This window comes from Battus philenor, unplaced genomic scaffold, assembly GCF_028537555.1.
Source record: "Battus philenor isolate CCGP_79_NKW_IND1 unplaced genomic scaffold, ilBatPhil1.0.hap1 SCAF_1, whole genome shotgun sequence".
Taxonomy (NCBI): Eukaryota; Metazoa; Arthropoda; class Insecta; order Lepidoptera; family Papilionidae; genus Battus; species Battus philenor.
In genome coordinates, this window is record NW_027181661.1 from 604069 (window position 1) to 629670 (window position 25602).

Genomic DNA, 25602 nt, shown 5'->3' on the forward strand with positions numbered 1-25602 from the left:
TCAATGAATCACCGCGATGCCGGAAAAAGATTTCCAGTGACGATATTAATTTGTTTTTATTTAAATCTTGCAACACTTTCACACTTTAGAATAACTCACTAGTATATAATAATAATTGTAATAATTTTCAAATGATTGTTAGTCGAGTTCTTTTAATGCCAAATTCAATTCATCCTTATCACGGGTGAATAGGGTCTATATTTACATTATAATTTTTGAAATAATTTTATTATTCTCCATACTTATATTAAATTCCTTTCCATACTTTTTATTCATACGTCTCCTCACTTTCTTTGCCTTTACACCAGAGTTTATTACAATGAATGTACTTTTCATTTATTAATAAGATTAAATCATTGTTATACTAGAAAATCACCCTTGTTTTATTGTGATAACAAAGTTGACATCTAATTTTTTTTATAACAGGCGAAACTTTTGACGATACTACTTGCTTACCTAGAAGAGACTTGTTGATTCATGTCTGAAAGACTCCTAAGTTATAATTGTCTGCTAGGTTGTTTCACTCCTTGGCTGTTTAAAATAAATGTTTTAGCAAAATACTTAGTACGGCTGGAAGGTACTTCAACCGTGTGCAAATTAAAAATGTAAGATAAAATATTAATTTATTAACTAAGTAAGCTAACATAAGTTTCTTATAATATAGTATATATACCTTTTGATATATTACTAAAACAAGACAATAAAATAAAATTATTTTTATTTTATGTTTTAATATCCGCACTTTATATACATTACAAGAAGAAGAATAGAAATGGAAACGAAGCAACTTCGTTTCAGTCAATAAACGCCTACTGCAAGGTAAAAGTCTTTCTCCAAAGATATCTATGGCGATCGCAGTGTGGTTGATAGGCTGAGAACGCCGCTGCTCGTGCTCTAAAAACTTGTTTATGAGCAGTGGTAATCCTAATTATTGCAAAACGTGTGAATTACATAAGACACTCGGGAAACGATATTTAATAGTTAAAAATAGATATAAGGCTTATATATATCACAGTATAACTTAATCAAACTTATTCTTGTTTTCACTGTGTACATTTTGGAATAATCTACGCTGTGGTATCCCAGCGGTTATGACTACGACTTGCAATGATAGGTCGCAGGTTCGACTCCGTTGATACAATCTTATATAATTCACAGATTGTGCATTAACTACATAGGATTTCCACTGTTCTTTAATTAGTTTCCAGGTAATGGATAGCAATGTACTGCGATCGCCAAATCGCCTGCCAAGCGTAATGATTATTTTATATCCTTACATAGATATTTTTAGGGGAGGCTTATCGTTGATAGTAGGCATGTATCAGCTGACATAAATGAACACACATATACAGATGCACACTAGTACAAAACAATGTGACACACGTACAGACATTCCGTTCGGAACAATAAAGATATTTTTTCATGTGTGTTTTTTTTTATTTTTATAAGTTAAATTAGTATAATTATTGCATGCAATAAATATATATTTTACCATACAAATTTCAAAAACTAAAATTTTCTGAATAGAATTGATTAATATAAGAAAATCAAGTTATACATCAAGCTTTTACTTATAAACTACATTGTACTTTACTAAGTAACAAAGTAAATCGAAATATAACAAAGTTAGAAAGGATTATCCTTTACAAATTAACAAACGTTTGACGGAACTTTTTTATACTTGTACGGCTGCGTGACCATGAAAGTTATAAAAGAACGCAACAACCGCTTCAGGTCTTCATTAATCGAAGCCTCCGTCGAATTTTCGGAGTACCTATACGCTGAAAATTATCGTAAAACGTACCACGAATTCCCTATAGAATAATAGAGAATTATATTGGTCAAGGTAATTAATATACGTGTTTACAAAAAAAAAAAACAAAATTAAAATCTAGATATGGAGGGAAGTCGTAAACCAATCACCAAGTCTGTGATATCTTGAGAATGCAGGAGAGAGGTGAAAGAGAAAGTCGATTAAAATGAAGAATGAAACATTATGAACAAAAGGAAATATGAAACACGAAAGAAGAAAATAAAAATAACATACATAAAAAAGTTCCCAATCCCACGCGTAATCGGTGAATGAGAAGTCCCCAAAAACAGGGGTCGAGCAAACCAGGACTGACACCACTAGCAGAAGTGTAACACATCTACAGGATAACAAAAGAGGTGAAGAACGTCACTCAAGACGGATCCAACTGGATACCCTCTGTGCGTTCTGATAAGACAACATCAATGTCTTATTCAGATGAACAGATGATATGCGACTTTATTACAAAAATAACATCTAATCTCGTCAAATATAACAAGATCTACCGCAGTGTTTCCCAACGTAAAGCCCACGCACAGAGAGGCAATTCGATTGTAAAGAGGGCAATTCTAAAGTGGACTCATTACAAGTCTAACCCTTTTCTTTTAATATAAAATATATATGTAACATAGGACGTAACAATTTAAGAAAGGCTAAGGTGAGATATGCACATAAAAGGTTTAAAAATACCAGTCTACCGCGTGTAGATTATGGGAGCGCTTTCCTGCTCCCCAATCATACTAGAATAGAAGCGTTGCTGGAGTTTCATCCACCACTTCTTCCAGCGGTAATTCTTTCCGAAGTGGCAGGAGTGTAATGGCCAAGTAATAGCAAAGTAACATGTAGCGGTCCAAGTCGAGACTTCCCTGGGAGCCTCTCGAGCTGTGTTACTTTAAAAGGTGTCATAGGCTAGGCGAACTCGGCGCCCTGCCATTTCTTACACACTGTATCTGCAAATGTCATTTTGTAGCAGAGAGAGTCCAATAAAAAAAGTCTTCCTGCTTTTCGATCCATATTTAAAATTTGGTCGGAATCTAAGAGAAACACGGGAAGATATAAGAACATTTCTTCACCCCGCAAAGAGTTAAGTGATTATATATTCGTATTATGATGATGAAGATAACGGTGTACACTTGCCTATGTTCGTACGTCATGTAATTACATTATTCAACTCAGCTACGAAGGTTCGAAACACACCCTGATCTGAGAAGAGCCAACCTTAAACTTAGAAGTGTTTTTTTTTTTGTGGTCACTTTTACAATATATTTAATATGCCCAGCGGTGGATCAGGCGGTAGCGCACGCGATTACTTGCTTTTCTGTGAATGGAGGACTTAGAGTGGCTTGGAAAATGAAAATCGGTAAGAGTGTTGCTTGCGGCAGCGTCGCTTCTCTTTTGAGGAAGGAAGAGAGACTCCATACTGTTTTGCTGTATTGTTACAGGGTTATAAAGAATGTAGTTAAGCGCAACAAAACCATGTAAGAGGACAGTGTAATATTTTTTTAAGAAGAAATTATATTAAAAACATAAAATGGAAAAACTGACGGGAATAAAAATTCAAATACTCGTTCGGAAATGTGATTGAAATTTCAAGAAATATGGCGAGTAAATGAGTGCTAGAAAATATGAAGAAACAAAGAGAGAAGAAAGAGGGTGAAATTAGGAAGGTTTGTATTTCTGTCTCAAAAATATGATGGGGCAAAGAGAGAACCCCTAAAACACAAATACATCTATGTCATCACTAAAAATGAATGCCGTAAGAATGATAAAAAATATGAAGGAAGAAAAAAAGAAAAAAGAGAGAAATTGTAAAGGACTAGAGAGAGAGTGAAATTAGGAAGGTTTGTATTTCTGTCTCAAAAATATGATGGGGCAAAGAGAGAACCCCTAAAACACAAATACATCTATGTCATCACTAAAAATGAATGCCGTAAGAATGATAAAAAATATGAAGGAAGAAAAAAAGAAAAAAGAGAGAAATTGTAAAGGACTAGAGAGAGAGTGAAATTAGGAAGGTTTGTATTTCTGTCTCAAAAATATGATCGGGCCATGAGAGAACCCCTAAAGCGGGCGCTATTAAATATGTAAAAAATGTATTTAATACAGCTATGTTATCACTAAAAATACTTCAGTTTACAATAAGAAGTTACTTATTTCATTTAACAAACTCAAAATGATTATATCATTATTTAACATTACATGGGAAAGTATTCTACATAGCTGTCCACGAATTTTTTCTAAATTATATTTAATATATCAAAAACTAAGTAACAAAATATATGAAGACTATACAAGGTTTTTCATGCATCATGATTGGTCCATAGGTGTTGGTTTTTAATGGGTGAATATATTTTTCAGCAAACATACCCCAATATACATATAAAGTGGTCACTCTAAAGCAGTACTTCGCAACCAATGTGCAGTAATGCAAGTGTGCCGTGTTAAAAATGAATATGCATTGAAATTTTACAATTTTTCATTGCACATATTTTACAATACAATGAACTGGCTCACCATATTCCTTTGCCTTCCAGTTTCATACGCACACACTTCATCGTTATAGAGATATTTAGTTTTTATATATACCCTATCTCTATACACAAATTCACTGACATCTACTGCTGGTCTATAATCTTCACCATAGATGTCATCGTCTTCCGAGGACCTTGGCTAAGCTGAGTTTGTTACTGACATAACAAATAGTAAACTTTAATTTTAATTGATTGTTCAAATGTTCCACTCCACATATTTTGTATATGCTATACATTGGGACATCACGTTCACTCGTATCTCCAATTTAGCTTTCGGTGCGGAATTCTAGGAAAGATTTTAGTGTGACGTAGATGAGAAAAGGTTACGGATCACTGCTCTAAAATATGTTACATTAATTTTTATTGCAATACCTCTGGTCAATAACGTCTGGCAGTACAAAGTCGGACAGACAGATAGTAAACATAATTAATTTATATATTAATTCGAATTATGATATCGCATTTTAAAACTATATAATCATTACGTTAGTTTTTATTTCTGAAAATATTTATTTTTATATTACCTATATGTTCAATAATTTACAGCCTATACATCAATATCTATAGAAGTAGATAATGATAAAAAGCAAGGTTGAATTAATTATATGTTTTTCAGTAAATAAAGTGTTCAAATATTTCCACAGAGTATTACAATAATTTTTACTTTGTTATAATTTAATTTGATATGAAAAAAAAACAAATTAGGATTCTTGTAAGCGCTCGGATATTGCGGCTTCGTGGACGGAATCAGTTACAAAGCTATTTTCGTTTAATCTCGCCCTACAGTCGTCTTGTTGGCAGATATTTTTCATGCACCATTCTACTTGCATGTCACAACTGTATATTTGTTAAAAAAAAAACATTAACCAGACAAAAGCAAACTATGATATATATGATGCGATGTTTGTTATATATTTTGACAACGTTTTTCTTCTTTCTGACACTCCTGTGGATCTTAGCATTTGTAATATAAAATCGTATCAAAACAATACACATATTGTGACGTCGTGACAAACATTTGAAAGTTTCTAATGAATATCGTGACGTCATCAAAGCAACATGGACGCAATAAATATAAAAAAGTTTCGTATAACAAAAACTTGTATCTAAACAAACCATTATTTAAAAAAAATGTTTAAATTAAGAATGAATTGCTCTAACCGCTGTATTATTCGAAATAGAAGCTGGAATCAAAGTAGAACGAAGAAATAAAGGAAGAACCGTCTCCCCTCTTTTCTCAAGTACAGTAATAGTACAATAAATAATTAAAGGAATAAAGAATTAAAAAGGTCGAGCAATATCTAGACAAGTGTTTCTCGTGGACGTTTAGGTGGACAATTTGAAAATGGACTCGACAAGAGTTAAACCATTTCGCTCCGGTGCCAATGCAATGCTAGATTTCGATGCCAAATTTATATAGTTTAGGTAAATAATTATTAGAATAAAATCTTAATTATAGTAATTTGTAATTTAAATTTCAGTTTTTCATTATAAATTGTTAATTATTGATAGTGATTTTTCTTTATACTTAATTTAAGTTTCTTATGTTATATATGTTACATAAAGTAAGGGAAGAACGTTCTCTAAAATTTTTAATATGCTATAGTGCATGGCGCAAAAAAGATAAAGGTAAAAGGCACATTGATTTAGACTGTATAAAAAACAAATTAATACAAGTCACATTTGTATAAAATTAGATGTTAAAATCATAAAAGATACAATAATAATGTAATATATAAGTAAACCAAAGAAAATTACTGTATCTGTAATATTATGGGAGTCCTGGAGAAGAATGAGGGGCGATATTTGAATTTTTTGTGGAAAATGATAAAGAATGATAAAATTCGTGAAGGAAGAGTAACGTGTGAAGCGTACTTTATAAAAAAGACGAAATAAATACTACAATTGAAAAAAACCATTAATGTTTTGAATAATAAAGTCCCTGTTCATACTTACAGGGGTTGTGCAAGAGGTCAATAAAAAAGAGACAGATATTTCTTAACACTTCATAAGTTCAATATACGGCAATATATACACCGTGTTGATCGTGTTGTAGGAAGAAGCGTTGTATGGTTTTAATGGATGTAGTCTCGTAAAGCAGGTTTAGAGAGACCTTGCAATGAACTGGCGGACCAGATTCCTCTCCCCTCCAGCTTTAGACGCTCACACTTCATCATTATAGAGATATTTAGTATACTTTATCTTCGCACACAAATTCTTACTCTCTTCACTCAAGTCTACTGCTTGTTTTAGGACTTCACCACAGATTTCAGTGTCTTCCGGGCCTCGCCTGAGCTGACTTACTTATATAACAAATAGTAAACGTTAATTATAAGTGATTGTTCAAATACTCCAATTGCATCCGTCTCAGGTTCAAACAATTCTAAGTGTCATATCTCAGGCCATCGATCCACATCGTTGGCCACCTGTTGAAATGCCGGTCCAGATTATGTGAATTAAAATATACCGCGATAATTTTTTATTTAAAATATAGATTTATTGGTATTTGGTGTTTTTTTTTTTGGATTATGCAAACTAAATTATTAAAATCAAATTATTATTTCATATTCGTCGAGAGATAATTTAAATTTATATTTCTTTGTACGATTGATTTATTTTTGGCTTAGATTAAAATATCTGTAAAATTAAGATTTTTCATTTAAGCTTAAATATATATATATTTATATATATATTCTTCTCGTACTCGACGCTATGTGTACGTGTTTCTCCTTATATATATATATACATTGTATCTTCATATAAATTTCACTGAGTCGCCTTTGGCATCGTGGAGCTGTGTTGAGGTTGGCGTCATATAAGTGAGTTTGGTCTAACTGTCAGGACTACGGTTTATTAGACGTATTCTTCTCTCTCTTTCCAACCGATACATATCCACTGTATGACATAGGCCTTACCCAAAGATTTTTATGGTCCCCACTATTGGGGATCTCTCGTACAACCCTCCTGGTTCACAGGAATAGTTTTTTTCCTTGAATAAATATTCATTTTATTTTCTTATTATTTCCTTACTCTTCCTTTGTCAGTCGTAATATCTCATTCTTTTACCTTTCAAGGATAACCTGTTTTAACTTACCATTCCCTCCTGGACTGCTTTTTAACAATTTTTTATTTTGTAATTTTGTTCAAATATTTTTTTTACAATAATGGTTATAACTTTTTCTTCTTTTATTTTTACATCTTGTTTATGTGTCACAATTTTTTATCATTTTTATATCACAGCCATTTCCTTTACTCTTAAAAGATTGTTATGTTTTGCTTTTTCCATTAATGAAGCGATGTTACCCTCGCCTCTTCCAAAGATTGCCATTATGACTAGCTCTGCGCTGCATCCATCGAACTTCTGTGACGTTAACTATATTGTCGATCCACCTAGTAGGGGTTGGATCCAGGCCACATATATATATATATATATATCTTCTCACTCATGCAAAGTCCATTTTCCTATTTGTGTATAAATAATTATTTTGAATTTTACTTTCAATAATTTTCTTTGTGTACATAAATTTTTAATAACTCCTTTAATATTTGAAAATGAGAATTTTTATTTTACATATTTCTTTATTCTAAATACTGAAGTCAACAAGAATTAACTTAACCAATTTTAGTAAACCTTCGCCTCTAAGAAACAATGTTATTACATTTAATAATAAAGCGCAATACTTTTAATATTAGGAATAAATGACGACGTAGAATATAATACCTTCGTGATACACAGGATGATTTATTATAGGTATAAAGCTTTAAAACTTTGAAACCTATTTCAAATCACTATGTATAAAGTGATCATTTAAGTGAAATATGGCAATTCATTTTTTTTCTACTAGAATGCAACTGGTCTATGACATCTGGCAGTACAAAATATCCCTGTAGACAGATAATAAATAATAATTAACTTCAATATGGAATAATTATAATTATTTAAACTATAAAATTTATTAAAAGATGTGTTGTTTTGGAGAGTCTTCGTGATATCTTGTTCACTACTAAGACACTTTACGGAGCAGAGTAGACTCGAAAAATAAAACAGATATTAATACAAGTTGATGATCAATAAGAGTCCTTTTAAAAGTTACAATGTTGAATAGGAGTATTTTACTTTTATATTAATTATTTCTTACACCATTTATGCTTTGAAAAGGTAAAAGAGGTATATATTCATCTATTCAAAACATTCAGAGTTATAAATAATGTCCCTGTATATGAGTTGTCGTACGATTAAAACACCTATACAATTCATTCAACATTTCGCCATATTTAAAAGTAAAAAGAGATATATTTTGTTTTAATATCTGAATTAGTAAGCTAATAAAGTTGACAAATTTTCAACGCGTAATAATATATTATGTAAACATCTGAGTTTAATGAATAAAGAATTGTGATATGATTCAGCGAAATAAACAGTTGTAATAGAGATGGATTGTTTTGAAGTAATATATTGTATGTAATCGAGAGATGCACTAGTCGAGTCGTTAAAAATTGTAATATTCCTTGACCAAAAGTTTTCTTTATATAGAAACAAGAAAAATCGCCTGCCAACGTTGATGTCGCATTTACAAACATATTCCGATTTTTCTGTACGACAGAATTTTCTCGGATGTCACGACGCGGCAAATTAATATCGCCTCTGAATCGGAGAAATGAATCGATCTCGCTCTCTTATGGATGATACGGAGATTTCATCTCTTTCGCCCTAATAGCCGACGGACGGGCATGTATCAGCGGTTAATAGGTGCGCAAGCGCAGCTGTCGCGAACAAATCAGTTCGAATGTATCCGACACTGTCAAAAAGCCGCACATCTGGTGCAAGCGACGAGCGGACAAACTGTACAATATCTGATACAATTTCTTTATTTATGTACTGTCACGACACATTTTTTTACCAAAGTAATTTGCTTCAGTCCAAAGATGAAAAAGTAAATTAATTACACTTGTTAATAAGTGATCACTTTATTTATGAATGTAAAGTTATATAAATGATGAATACTTATATATAAAATAATTTAAATTTCGTACACTAGAAGGCTTTAGAGCAGTGTTTCCGAACGTGATGCTCACGCTACAAAGAAAATGAACTCGACACGGGTTTAGTATTTACGTTTTATTATAAAAATTATGAATGTTACATAGGAGGGACGTAAAAAAGAAAGAAAGTTCTAGAAACGCTTAAATGGGACATGACTCAAAAAAGGGTTTTTTTTAAATGGCAGCCGCTATTACGGACCTTTCGTTTCACCTCCCTCTTTTGTTGGCAAAAGGGATTTTCTTTCTTTATTAAATTTTTCACTTCCATTTTATTATTTTCATACTCCTCTTCCATTCTTCTCAATCTCTATCATTCTGTTTTTCATTCCATAATTCAGTCTATTTTTCTCTTCCGCTATAATATACTTTCATCCATCCTCAATCACTGCAGTCTAGTTTATTTATACATATTATATATATCACAGGTTTTTTAGTTAATTTTACATCTTATACCTATATATCACAGTTCTCCTATTTCTCTTATTTTCAATATCAGTATTTACATATATAACTTATTTCTATTATAATTTGTTTTTGTATACATTTTTTGCACTGTTCATCTTTTCTTTTATTATTGTTTTGGCTACTGTTCTGCAGAAGTTAATAAAGGTTCACAAAAAAAGGTTGAGAAGCACTGGTCTAGAGTGCTAAAGCAAAAATGTTTTTGTTTGATTTATTGTATGTAGAAATGATTGTTAGATATGATAGGTGATATAGTGTACGTTCTTTTGTAAAAAGGATTTTCTATTAATCACAGCATACAACAGAAAACTGATCTGATGTTAAAGAATAACTAAAGAAGTTATTTACTATTAAATATTGTACCGATTGTTATCTATGTGGGAGGCCCTATATCTTACAGTGGGTGGTGTAACTGCTGAAAAGATGAAGAAATATTCAGTAAGCAAAATGTATTTAAATACTAAACCATTTCAAACTGTGATAAAAAAGAAAGGTGAATTTATTTTAAAATGTATATCCTTTATTTATTCTTCTAAATCAATTTCATTCTCTTTAAAATAATCGTCGTCCGATTAAAAGCACTTTTTCTAGTCCTCGAAACACTTTGAATTGTCTTTTTTCAGTATAGCCTTCAAGACATCTTTCAAATCGGTTTTTATCTCCTTAATTGTGTCAAAGAAAAAAAAGGCACTTGAATTAAAACGAGAAATAATGATTCTATTCTAAAATGTACTTTTGTGTTTTTATGTGAGTATATGTCTATATTTTTAAATGTTAAGGAACTTATAGAAACCAATAAAAGTTAAAGTTTCGATACCAGGTAGCCATTTTTAGGATTTTTAAATTTGAAAACGAAAATTTCTTTAACTGGCTCTCACAGCTGCCAAATGGCATTTGCAGACTCCACGGTTATGTGGTGGCATGGTACAGAGTGCGCCCATCTACCTCTTTTAAAGTAGCGAAGATCGAGGGCTCCTGGGGGAGCCTGGGCAATGGGCCCATTTACAGGATTGAGAGGCTGCCGTGTTCCATCGAGTGACTAAGTTTAAAGGACCCCTCTATGGACCACACTCGTTGGTAATACCCGTTTAGTATGCCAACGCAATGGCGCCCGAGAGGACCGAACCTCCACTTAGCTATTTTTAATGGAATCAGGCGTTACCTTGCGGAAGTCCATCCTAAGTAAGAAAAGGACCAATATTTAGCCAACCGCCGCCGCCAAACTACTCAACACGTGTTTCAGAACAGTGCCAAACACAGAGTTTGGCACTAATCGGTGTAACATAACTCTTGAAGATGCCCCGTGGAGGGCTGAAACACGTGTTGAGTAGTTCGGTGGCGGTTGTATGATTTGCATTGTTTGCCGCATACGCCTTTATGAGCGGGCTGGCGGGCGTTGCATTTGTTGCACGACTACCACTGCATGTGCGGAAGTGGCTAAATATTGGTCCTTTTCTTACTCCACTTAGCTGATTGCTATTGCCTGACTAATATCATTACTGCCACTTCGGAAAGCGTCAACGCTGGGAGAAGACGGAGCGGAATATTAGCAACGCTTCTATCTAGTATGATCGGGGATTGACGTCCCCTTTGATATATGATCCTATCTCTTTTCCTGCTTTTGATAATCTAATAGCAATTTATTTTATTAATAAAATATATAATGTTTATCATAATACGTTTGCATCTTATGCTGTACGGCAATATAGTAAATCGTTTTTGAAATTGGAATCACTGCATATAAAAATTAATTATTATTTAATATCTGTGTGCAGATTTTTACTGTCAGTAATGATTTGCCTTTCGCAAAGAAAAATTAAAGTTACGTTGTCCATATTATTAGTAATTGTTGATTTTATCTAACCTCGCGTCGCTTGTATCTTGTACCGTAGCAGAGCTTACGAACGCATTACGAGCGGGGACGCTTCTGCCGTTCATTCAAGATCGGAGAAAGCGTTCTAAGTATTTAAAAATAGATATTGTCGAATATTTATTGGACATCTATTTCAGATTCGATTTAATATTAACATTAGAAAAATATTGTATGCACGTGCCGATTCGATGGATTGTAATTTTTATTTTGTATACTTACGTATCGAACTTGCTTTTGTATCTTGAATATTATTGAAAGCGACAGTTACTAGTTTGCTATTTATTTTATTATTGTTTGGCACTGGCGCGGGAGTTTAGTGGTAGGTCGCTAGTTCGATTTCTAGGATACAATATTAAAACATTGTGCATTAATTATATATGATCTCTTCTGCACACAAGATTCAAGATTGCAGCAGCATCCTTTATTTACCATGATATCCTTCCATATTTGGTTATGACACATCCCCTGTAGATATCTTATGGGGAGACCTGTGCCTTAACGTTGGTATATATATGCTGAAACGACTGATATATTGCCCACTATGATTTCTTATCATAATGTATTTTCTGCACAAGTTTCTTTTTGCTTTCTTTATTCTTCACATTCTTCTGCTTTCTTCTCTCATCTAATATTCAGTATTGTTTTTAATTGTAATCTATAAACAATGATTACTTATATAAATCATTTCAGAATAATATACACCGTTAAACTTTTATAGTAATGTTTTTATGTTTATATTGCAATGACATAGGACGGGTTGTTTTATATGAATACATCCTAAAATGTTTTTTTAGTTCGGCTTCAAATGTTTAACATTAAATGCTTTAATTAACTTACTGATTTCTATGAGAAATGTAGTGTTATTATTACTATTTACTATGCTATTTATACAATTTTTATTTGTTTGTTTATTAATTGCAAAATTGTTGTATAAGTTCTTCAGTTTTAAGTTTATCAACACATAATTAACGGATAGTTTTAACATGGAACACAAATCATAGTCGACTTGGATGATTTATTGGGGTTCAGTGGAGATGTGGCAAGCGGACGAATCTAATAGATCCGCGCCTAGGTACTTCAAGTGCGTGTTCAAAGATCAGCGTAAGCTGGCGTATCACAGCTGCCGTCTGTCCGTGTTGTTGTGTATGAAGTCTTTTCTTATAAAACCTAAGGTTTCCTCCGATACCGAACCTTTTACCCTTAACAATATGTTTTAATTACCAATTGTTTTTTTTTTACTAGTATTACAGGGATTTAGGTGATTTGTAACAGGTGTAAAAAGTATAAAGGAGTGATTGTATTTGCTGACAATTGATGTATGGTACACTCTTTATAAATATTAATGGTTTCTGAAATAATAAATGACGTAATCATAATGCAATAAAAAAAGTTTAATTAAAATTCAGATGATTATTTAAAATAATTATTATTTACTATGTGTCTACACAATATGTACTGTCAGAAGTTATAAACCATATTTAAAAACTTGATTTTTAAAATCGAATTAATGTAACATATTTCACAGAGAACACTTTATACAAGGTGATTGTAAATTGGTGTAGAAGATAACTATTTACTGATGAATGCGGTATACATTCAGCTGTTTAAAGCTTTTAAACCTATTATTAATCATCCTGTATATGACACGGATCATTCATATCGAATTTTTATGTAACAACGTATTTTTTTTACACACGATATCCGATGTAGATCATTTGTAACATTTACAAATAAATTGTTATTGTTTGTAACGAAAACACTTGGATTAAGTAAATGAAACGTAAATTTGTTTACCTTATTGAAAGCTTATAACCAACAGCTTTTATCGGTGATGTTATGTGTTTTTTGTCAAGTGTTCAATATTTGAAATTCAGTTTACCTAAGTCGTATACGATGTCATTTGAATTTTTGTCCGAATTTTTAATTATAAGTATAAACCTGTTTGTTATAATGAATTAGTTTGAAGTTTTTTACTTTCTTATCCAGTATATACTAGTTAAAACCAGTAATGACGTAGTTAAGATCGCTAGAAGCCGTCAGCGCGGAAGCTATCATCGTGACGATCTTGGCCAATGCCTAAGACTATGCGTCCATCGGCTGAAAAGAAAAAAAACCCGGCACAGATAACGTAATAATTTTACAAATATGGTCACACCTTTAGTAGTGTCTGTGCAGAAAAAAGGAGTTTTAAATATTAAATATTTTTAAACGGTTTTATTTAGTTCGACCCGTACGGAATTTATTTGGGTCAAAATTAGAAATTGAAACTTAAGCACCTTCCCGTTGTCAGATTGATCTGAAATTTGGTACGCACATTTAATTTAGATGACAATACAATATAATAAAATCAATAACATTATAGATCTAAGATGGCCGCCGATACAAAATGGCGGATTACATATTTTTCCTTAACCCCCTCAATATGAGTATCAAATGAAATGGCTACATTAGTAAAACACGATGATTTTGTCAAAATTTTAGATTTTAGATGGACGCCGTTCCAATATGGCGGACAAGGTACATATTTTTCCACAACCACCACAATATGGGTATCAAAAAACCGTTTAATTTAAAATTTTTTTAAATGTATTTATTAAGTTATAGTGATATAGTGCTATCGGAACCATTGTATCGCGCTAGATATAATGAGGGAGCGGGTAGGGAGAATGTCAAAAGCCCAGGTTTTTTCAGCCACATCATCATCATATTTCCCAATTATTATATCTAAATATGATCAATCTGTATATATGTGTTTGTCGCTCATGCTACAGACAGTCGAAAGTTTTTAATGGAATCAGGCGTTACCTCGTGGAAGTTCATCCTAAGTAAGAAAAGCCAATATTTAGCCACTTCCGCACATGCAGTGGTAGTCGTGCAATAAAATGCACCGCCCGCCAGCCCACTGATAAATGCGTATGCAGCAAACAATGCAAATCACACAACCGCCACCGCCAAATTACTCAACACGTGTTTCAACCCTCCACGGGGCATCTTCAGAAGTTATGTTACACCGATTAGTGCCAAACACAGGGTCATGCATTGGCTATATTCGATTGTTACTCCACGCTGTTAGCCGTTTTGGCTTTTACAATTTCATCGGACTCAGGGCTCACGAATCTGAAATCCGCAAGCCAATAAATTAAAAAAAAAATTACGACAGATTCGTCGCCTCACGGATTACATATACTAATTGATATCTACTCGATTTTCAGAGTAATATGTACTTTACACCGAAGACAGAAGATCTTAATTTGATTCATGCAAATTTTTTTTTGTTTTAGAGTATATTACACTGATAACTCCTTGAAGTTTCCATTTACTATGCAATATACCGTTCGATTTTCAAAATTAAGTCGCGGTCCAAAAGATCCATCCTCATCCCGTTTTTACGATCGTTAGATATGCGACACTCGACCGACTCAACAGGTGGAGTGCTCTTTCTGTACCAAATAAGAATTACCACAAGTTAGGTGATATAATTACACAAAAGCAATAGATAAAAATAAAGACTAAAAAAGTAAAAAATTGTAAACAAATAACACAAAGATAAAATAAAAGCAAAATAAAGTAATGTGATATAGAATAAAAATAGAATATAATTATAAAATGTGATATAGAATATAAGAAAATGTAAAAGTAATGAGGAATGAATGAAAGGCGATACAGAGAGAAAGAGAAAGATAGTGGAATTGTGGAAAGAAAGAAATGAACGACAAATAATATGAAGTATGAAAGAAGAGGAAGAAAATAAAAAATAAAAAAGTATGTGAAAAAATAAAATAAATGTAAACAAAAAGTCCCTGTCCCACACCAGATAGGTGGTACGAGAGGCTCTCAATAACGGGAGCCATAAAAAAAAGATATAATTACACATCGACATCTGTGCGTAATGTAGCCTTCCTACTGCCACTTTGACCAATCCGCTTATCTATATCGGTTGCTTTCGTTCGTCTACGGATTTCATCATTCCTGATTCGCTCTCATATATACCTCCTAAATAAAAATAAATAAAATGTACCTAGCCACCTTAGAGTAAGAAGATGATGAAAGAAAGGCGAAGAAAGAAAGAAGGTATAAAAGAGCAAAATGAAAGATATTGTAAAGGACAAAAGTAAAGAATGAAAGATATTGTGACGCGTGAAAAAGAGTGATTAATCAAGAAAAGACTAAAAAAAAAAATTAAAAAGTCCCTGATCCCAAAAGTTAGGGGTACGAGAGGCCCCCATTAGAGAGGGTCAAAAAAAAAACATATATACCTCCTTAGTACATCATGCCTCTCCATGGCACGTTTGAGTGAGTTATTGGATGCAGAAGGTTTATAATAGTTTCTCTAGCAGTAGAATACTTATGGCTGAGATATATATTGGACGTGAAAATGTATAAGAGTGAATAATTATATACAAACTCAATATAGAATATATCATAAGAAGACAGCGGTCGCGATGGCTTTTAAAGAAATATCTGTCCAACTTGGACGTTATTAAAATAAAGTGACTGACAACGTTTATAGCTACAAATTATATTACAGCTGTGTAATTTTAAGCTAAGCTATAATGTTTTTTTTATTTCCAGGAGCTGTCGATCCATGCTGTCCCAGCACACGAGCTACTGAAGCCCAAGGATGAGCCAACATACTCGCTGGCACCGTCAGCTAATTTGTGTACGGTCAATCTGCAGCATCCGGGTAAGTAGATTTTATATTATAGCACTTATACCTGTTAACATAAAGGTCATTTTTAAAAATAATAAATTCAACGTGCTATTACGAAAACATATTTTTTTATATAAAGTTGTCCTGTAGGTTTTATGGAACATTCTTTAAAAATATACTGAAGGCTAATAAACATAGAGCTAGGAAGAAAGCTAAATAGAGATGCCACAGAAAAAAATCTTTTAGGTACATTTAGAACTAAGGTGTGAAGTAGGTACACATGTCTTTAGCAGTATTTCTCAGGATAAATAAAGAGCTAGGGAGAGTGTCAGATAGACTTGAAAGGAGCGATAATTCTTTTGGTATATATAGAGCTGGAGAGAAAGATAGATGGTTACATCGTCAGTGATATTTTTTTGAATATACATCCGGGGAGAGAGTTAGATAGAGATGTCGTGGGGGAATGTGTTTCGGTATATGCATAGAGCTGGGAATACAGCTTGATAGATATGTGAAAGGAAATAATTGTTTTAGTACACATAGAGCTAGAGAGAAGTAGATAAGCCTGTCTTTAGTGATATTACTTGGGATAAATATAGAGTTAGAGAAAGAGTTACATAGAGTTGAAATGGGCGATATTTCTTCCGGTATATACATAGAGCTGGGATCAGATTTTTGATGAACAATTTTTTTTTTAATTTATACCGATACTCAGTAATACTGATGTATAATTTTTACTAAGTGTTCATATACTTGAACACATGTTTGAATGTACAAATAAAGTTCTTCTATTATCTCTCTACATGAACTTTCCGCGTGCTTTATACAAATGATGATTTTTTTTTGACAAGTTAGGGAAGTCACTAGAGCAGGTAAGAAATTGAATTCTTGACAATATTTGTGATTGAAAATGAGACAGTTATTAATTGTAGGAAATAAAAACGAAAATAGTCAATTGAAATTTCAAAAATGGCGATGCGTGAATGTAAATAAAGGCTGTGTGACAGAAAATCTGAAGAGAATTCGTGAAGGATGAGAGAGAGAGAGCGGATGAAAATAGAAAAGTTTGTTAAAAGATCGGCTCGGAAGATAGGCACCCAAAAACGGGAGCCAATAAGAAAATATATTTGTGATTCATTTATAAAAAAATTATAATTGGAACACAGAATAGGTTACACCGGAAATTGGTACTATAAGAAAATGAGAGCGCACTAAATAATTACATGACTTCTTGAAATAATTTCATAATTACCCAGAAACTTGCATTAAAGTTTAGAAATAATGTATTATTTATAAATAATGACTGCTTTAGCAATCCGATACGGGGCGCGGGCCGGGTAGAACGTGCAGGATCAAGTGGAGCCCCGCGAACGTGTTTTGCCTTGTGGCAAAATAGCTAACAAATACACTGTATCAGATTTAGTTCCGAGTAATGCCTTATGACTTCACCCTACACTCAAAATTTACACGCTTAATTTCATCCCGTTTGTTTTGTTCAATTTCTTCATTACTACTTACATGTGTATTAATAATAAAGCCCTTTATTCCGAAATTAGTATTTACAAAATAATCTATGGCTACACATTTTAAAACTAAATTTATTTTTAAAGTATGTCTCTAATTTCAGTGTGCCTGTTGGCATAGGCCTCCTCCAAAAACTTCCATTGACTTCTGTCGTTTGCAACCCTTCTCCATTTTACACCCGCAGTCAGTTTTAAATCATCTTCCCATCTTATTTTTTGTCTTCCTTGATTTCTATTTCCGTCTCTCGGGTACCATTCTGTTATGGCCTTGCTCCATTTCCCATTCTTATCACATCGCTGGTCTATTCTTTGTAATATATCCGTCAGTTTAGTTTTCGATCTTACAATGGTATTTCTGATCCGATCTTGTCTTCGTATGCCTGTCATACTTCGCTCCATTGCTCTTTGACATATGGCTAGTTTTTCCCTGAGCGATTTGGTTAATGACCAAGTTTCGCATCCATAAGTTAGACAAGGTGGTATGCATGTGTTAAAGGTGTTTTTCTTTTTATTGTATTACATGTGTATTACATTATATCAATTTTAATATACATACTACCGTTGAAACACTGACCTGACAAAGAGATATGGGATGGCAATTTGTAAGTTCACGAAAATTTTCTTTTTTAACACACTATTATTATCGTTTCATAACTTCAAGTTCAGTCTATTACCTGTTATAATGATAAATACTTTAAACTTTAGAATAAAGGGTGTAGAAACTTAACAGCACTGCTAGTACTGCGATCAAAAAGTAAGGTGAAATTGTCATTAATACTCCTAGGTTGATCTGACCGTAAGTAAAATTTGTCAAGCGTCTGTTTGTCATAAGCTGGAATATCTTTGGCACAGTCCAAAATATTTTGAAGAATGTTTTGTGTTTCAAAAGCGACAAGTCTCCATTCTGCCAAAATCGCTGATTTTTAAAAAAAAAACGTTAAAAGTGTGAATTTAGGGTATATATATGTACAAATACATACATTACAATACACACATATATATATATATATACGTGGAAAAGACTTTACATAAATACGAATAAATAACAAATGCTACACACATAAGAACTTTTTTACTATGTTTATAAATTCTGACAGAGATTTAGCGCGTCTTATTGTTTCTGGTAATTAATCATAACCTGACAACGTCGATAAAAGAGAATAAGTACTATTTGTTGTACATATAAAAGTTAAATTCAATCGACGGTCTCAAAATGCGATTTACAATATATATATGTGTAACTTTATCGTGGCGATTTTTGGGGGAGGTATATGCCTTGATTCAGTTGATACGATGTTATGGTCATTGTAGTGTAACATACAGTAAATCTAAGACCTTACGGGCGTTTAACAAAACAGGCAGAAATTTAACTTTTCCTACCGACACGGCTATATTGCCCAAATTACTTCAGCACTGAAAATATTATTACTTCACCGTTTTTAGAACACAATAATATTTGAATAACGCGCCTTGGTTACGTAGCTAATAAGACGTCGAATTTAGACGATACATTGAATTCTGTTTTCACCCCCCGACTTACTATGTTGTTAATAGGTTTATAACACTTCCGTTAATCACTGAAAATATTAACACTGCGGAAGTATAATTCAGAAAATTCACGCGTTATAGGAGGGATACAAAATCGAGTATATATTAACGTGTTGAACTACCTTATACATTTTTAATAGAACCGTTTAAATGCCTCACGTTTCCAGCCTTTTCCAACGATCTTAATAAAGTGATCTGATTATAGTACAAGAATAAACCTTGTGATATCTCCGCGTTATAGGAGTGATTCCAGCGATATATTAAAACGCGTTATAAAGAACTGCGTAGGGATTAGTGTTTGCAAGAAGCGGTCTTGTCTCTAATACACAACCTTTAAATGGAGATGAGAGACATGAAGGAAATGGCAGTGTAAGGTGTACACACACACTCACACACACACGTGTAATCAGTCAGTGTGTGCGAGTGTGTGTGTTCATGTGGAAAATATAAATTTCAATTAATAACACGTGCTGCACAATACATACACAATACAATACACATACACAATATCCTATTTTAGAGGCTAATAAAGTGTCCTTTTACCATCTTTTTAAAAGCTAACAGCGATTTAGCACATCTTATTGCTTCTGGTAATTTATCTAATAACTTGACAGCGTCAACAGTAAAAGATTTCTCTATAAACCTAAAAGAATGAGCTGGTATAGTCAAATTCATGTTATCCGATGATCTAAGCAACTTATCCCGTAAGAAAAGAAATCTAGGTTCAGGGTAAGACGGATTAAGCGGGTTAAACAAAATACTATAGAGAAGGGTAAAGATGCGGGAATTCCGAAATCGAATCGGCAACCACTTGATTATTATTTAACAGCAAACTAGCTTTAGATTCACATATTTAAATCCTGTACTGTATTTTTTGTGATGGGATATATAGGCTGTTTAATTTTTAATTCATCATCAAAAGATCTTTCGAACAATCTTCTTTCTTACATATTCACAGCTAGTAGTTTCTTATCGTAACTTGAAACTTAAACAAATAAAACTTATTAAGTATATTCGTATGTAGTTTTATAAAGAGCGGTCTGTACGAGCTAAAGTGCGGAGGCACTCGAAACGGAGCGGGCTAAATTTATGATCGCAAAGCTATTGTTCACTGAAGGCGTTCCGATTGTCGGCATTAAAAGTGTCAACCCGGTGCCGGAAGCTCATTGATAGGTTTAATCGCTCGAACTGAAATAACTTACGGGCATCGATTCGGAGAGTAAATCGCGAAGTCGTTAACTTCGTCCGGTTGGTTCTAAATCCGATGCTAACACGTACAGGGTCCTTGGGTATTTGAAATATATGCTTGCGTCATATTGCGATAAGATTGATCGACATCAAGATGTTAAAGTTTGATGTTAAATACTTTTGTTCAACGTAACCTCTAACGAAACTCTCATTGATCGTCTGCTTATTATTAACTCTACTCTGCTTTGCAAGGTGTATAGTTAATTGTAGAGAAGCAAGAAAAAACTCCACAACAACACTTGTTTTAATAAAGTTTAAATAAAAATATAGGCTACATGAAATAAAAATAATCAGGCGACATCACTGCCAAGGATTCTTATCATTTAAATAATAAGCTTTTTACATTGATTTATTATTAATATCCTCATGATATTCGAATTTTAAATTATATTTTATTTACATATACATGTCCCATAAATTAACGTCATGCAGAAATCCAGCAATATAGTAGGGATTGACCACAGATAATAATTAAAAATAAATTACAACTGTCATTATATGAGCCGAAGAACATCCCCTACTAGTAGGATTCGCTCCTCCTCCCTCTTCTAAGAGGACCGGTTCGAAGCGGTTTGCATCCAGCATTTTCCGACCACCTTTATAAAGTCTTTAGTTCATCTTATGGGCGATATACTCTAGTCCATGGTCTCCAAAGCTCTTCAACCATAGCGATCATCTGATCTGGCTACTGCTACTGCAACTTGCTAATCCACTGGGCCAAATCTGTTACTTACCTTCCTCTATATAGAAGTATAGATCCGCAGAAGAACCAAGATCACGTAGCGATCTTCGTGGAAGGTCTTTGCGTTGAAATGGGCGTCCAACCGCTGAAAAGTAGAAGAAATAGAAGTAAAGTAAAGAGTTTCGTAGATAAACTAACATCTCGCGAGCATATCTCTCTCCGTAGTACGTTAAGTGACTCTGTTTACTTCAAAGTCATAAAGATATTAAAGTTATAATTATATATTGTAATGAGCATATCATTAATATTTATTAATAAATTTATATGTATCATTTTTGAGTGCATTATATATACGTATAGGATTGCCACTACTCACAAATAAATTTCAATAGGATGACCAGCACCGACCTCAGAGTACATTAATACAGCATTACGATCGATCATACGCTTACCAAGTATGGCGATTAAGATGTACCTTCCTACCTCCTTCATAGCTGTCTTAGAGGCGTTGCAGTTGGAGTCTATGACCTTAAATGAGGACGACACATCGACAACCGCCTACTTTCCCGCTGTTTTCATATACATATATAAAATTTTAAAATGTAACCTATCCTTATTATTGAGAACATTTATTTATTTATTTACTTTATAGGAGATAGACAGTAACAAAAGGCAGTAAGAAAGTACAAACTTAGAAGCTTAGAAATATAAAATTAATTACAGTTGTTACCTTATAACTATCTCACTGAGAACACATAATGATTTATGGTCAAACAATGAAAAAACAAATAAAAATAAAAACATTACTAGACAGGAATCAAAGACTACGGTTTATACATCTACGAGTATATTATGTTTGTTTATATATTTAAAAAAACTTAACAAAGCCTTTATGTATATATTTCTGCATTTACGGATATAATAAAGTTCAACGAGATATCTTTAACCTTTTTTATAACTTCATATCTAAGATTAAAAGTATATTGTTAAATAAATCTTAATATAGCATTCAAGTGTTTTTAGTTGATCGTAATGTGTGGAACTTGGTTTGTTGACTTATTTACATGGTTGTTATAACAATGTACACATCAAAAATTGTTAAATTTCATTTAAAAATTAAAATTGGGACTACAGTAATACCCGCTTTACGCGAGGGATACGTTCCAAAAAAATCGCGTTAACTGAAATTCGCGCATAACGAGGTTTATGATTAAACATAGTCAAAAATTATTACAAAAAAATACAAATCATTTTAATTAATCACTTTAATTCTAGGAACACTTTATGCAATACATACTCTTATTTTTTACGGAAAAATACATCTACTGTCTTTTGGGTAACGTTTTGTTTACGTTCTTGTAAAATACATTCATAACACCCAACACTGTTTTTAATTGTTTGACAGATGGCCAAGAGACCATAGAGAAGTTGATGACTACATTATATTTATACGCACTCTTTCGCGTAATTCGAGGCATTTGAGCGCGAAATTTGCAATTCGCGTTATAGTGAAACCGCGTATAACGGGGTCGCGTAAAGCGGGGTATTACTGTATAGATTTTCTGGCCGGCTCTTCTTAACATACTACTACTACTTATACTGTTTAAGTTATTGACGGTTCAAAAGCGCATGTAAAAGTCTACTTGAATAAAAATATTTTGTATTCGAATTGGAGTCCAAGTTCAGTCCTCTTCTTTGAGTCGGAATGGTAAAAAAATACAGTGTGAACTGAAGTCCATTCGCAGAGGCTTTTAAAGAAAAGTCAGTTTACTCATAACTCGACGTGAAAAATAATGTAAAGAAGAAAAAATGAGAGAAATTATGAACAAACAGAAACGGAGCTTGTTAATAAATTATTAAAGAAAAAATAAGTGCCTTTACAAAAATAACATAGGGGGTAGGAGAGGCCCTTGAAAAGGGGGGAGCACAATCAAGAGAACTCGGCGCCCTAAACTACCGTCTACCGCCCTAAACTACCGTCTACCGGTAACATAGCGTGCGATTTACCAGCCCTAGTATTCCAGAGAGAGTTCTTGAATAGTTTTTTTAACTATACTTTTAGATCTAGTTAAATGATTCAAGAAGCTATAAATATCACGTACATAGATCATGTGATATATAAGTAAAATGAATGCATTAATCGATCCATTGTTGTATTAGATGACGTCATAGTTCAACACGTGTTTGTCAAAGTAATTTAAAAGTGATGACGCATGAGGTGTATAAAAACCGCGAATAAAACGTATCAAGTATATTTCTTGTCCAATATAAATAATCTCTTATGACTTGTATAAATATATAAAAATTAAAAACGTATGAGATTTTTTTAACTTAAAATTGTAAAAGCTATCGCATCGCGTTTAATGTTTAAAATCTGCTCCTATATACTATATTTAGCTGTAAATAATAAAATAACTTAGAAGCAAAGGGCAGTGGCGTAGCTAGGGGGTGGCGAGCGGGGCGGCCGCACCAGGCACCACAAGTATTTGTGCTAAAAAAGTTAAATAATATGAACATAAAAAAAAAACGGTTACAAATTATAATATACACAGTGTTTAAGCCTTTCATTCGCACAAAGTGTTTTTAAAAGGGCCCTAAATGACAAAATAATAAATTATTACATTATTGCAAGATTAGAAAATGTGATTAATGACTTTGCAGGCCAAAAAGCGAGGAATGTTCGTTTTAAAATTTTCCCAAAAAATTTTATTAAGATCTAATGTTATTTTATATATATTTTGAACCAAAAAAAATATGTATTAACTACATTTTGTTCTGAATTTTGAAATTAGAGTGTACACTCTTTGGGGGGGGGGGGCACCAAGCCCTAATCTGCCCCAGGCCCCAAATACCATAGTTACGCCACTGGCTAAGGGTGTTTCAGCTTATGATATTAATCGACCGCCAATTTTACATATCCCAAACAACTGACCCATTAAGTGACACTACGTAAATTGTAAATAAGTGAAAAATGTTCCACCCTGTATCTAACATCAATTTAAGACTACAACAAAAATTTCTTGATGCACTATATACATGTTAAAACTAAGTTTGTGATTTTTCTTTAAATTATATTTGTTTCCCATACCGTGCTTAGGGCAGGGACTTGATCTGGTCATTCTCTATTTTTTATATACTTTCCTTCTGTTCTTCACAATCTCTTTCTTCTTTTCTCTTTCATATCTTCTTTCACACATCACCTTTACTCCTTCGTTATCATTCCTAGATCACAGATTATAAAGTATCATAGTTAATTTTACTCATAAATAACTTATATTTACATTGTATTTCTAATAAAAAATATCTTTTCCTTTGAACTCTTTTTACATCTAATATTGTTAACCTCATACAATTTTGGTTGCATTTATAACTCACCGCATAACACTTATATGCGAATCTTTTGTTTTATATTTTTTATTATGCCCTTTCTACAGAACTTTAGGAATACAAGGCGAAATTACATTGCCCACTAACAGGCAACATTTCATACTTTAGTCACTTATCTAATGCTTCCTCGAGATAAAGGCGGGTATGTATCTAACTTAGCTGAGGTCTCCGAGGAAACAATTAACCTAATCTACTTAAACTAAACTTGGATAGGAACGCAAAGTTTTAAGTTGCCAGTAGAACCAAAAAAATCTCAGATCGTTGAATGCAATTCGAAGTTTATATATTTTTTTTTATAGTGTATACTTTTCATTAGATACTCCGTTGAAATAACAATACAGTTAAGGCTTTTATTTTTGTCTAAATCAGGTGGTATCATTTTATTACAGTGCTTGTTCGTTTCAGTTAATTTATAAAGAGTCCTTAATAATATTTTTAAGTATATAGACAGTAGAGAGAAAAAATAGTCGTATATTTAAAAATTCTCATCTTTTATCTTGTTTCTATAGGAGTATATATATAAATGTAATATTGCGTTAAGATATTTGATTTTTATGTAACCGACTGATATCGTATGGGGCATGGGTCATCTGTTTTAATTGGGCCGTTAAATCTTATTGAAGTGATAACAATTATATGTAAATACATGGTAGGGGTAATATTGAAATATAACATCCCTGCATAATAACTCAGGGTATCCTCATGATGAACAGATTCCTCAATGAGGTCGTTTATTTCTGAAGGCTGTGACGCACTCGACGTGGTCTTTTTTATATAACCCTCGTTATTAGGGACCTCTGGTATATTCCTCTGTTTTAGGTCTGTCTTTTTCTTTTTCTTTCTA

General features: G+C 32.8%; 1 protein-coding gene across 2 annotated transcripts in view; it reads left to right on the plus strand.

Moving 5' to 3' along the window:
• LOC137919330 (forkhead box protein L2-like) overlaps positions 1-25602 on the plus strand; it is a 95610-nt gene that overhangs the window by 23407 nt on the left and 46601 nt on the right. For both annotated transcript variants that reach the window (XR_011106726.1, XM_068762378.1), the window contains exon 2: positions 16292-16403. Coding sequence is in view for 1 of the 2 variants with exons in the window: in XM_068762378.1 (XP_068618479.1) it covers positions 16292-16403 (112 nt within the window). In the remaining variant the exon portion in view is untranslated. The remainder of the gene's footprint in view (positions 1-16291; positions 16404-25602) is intronic.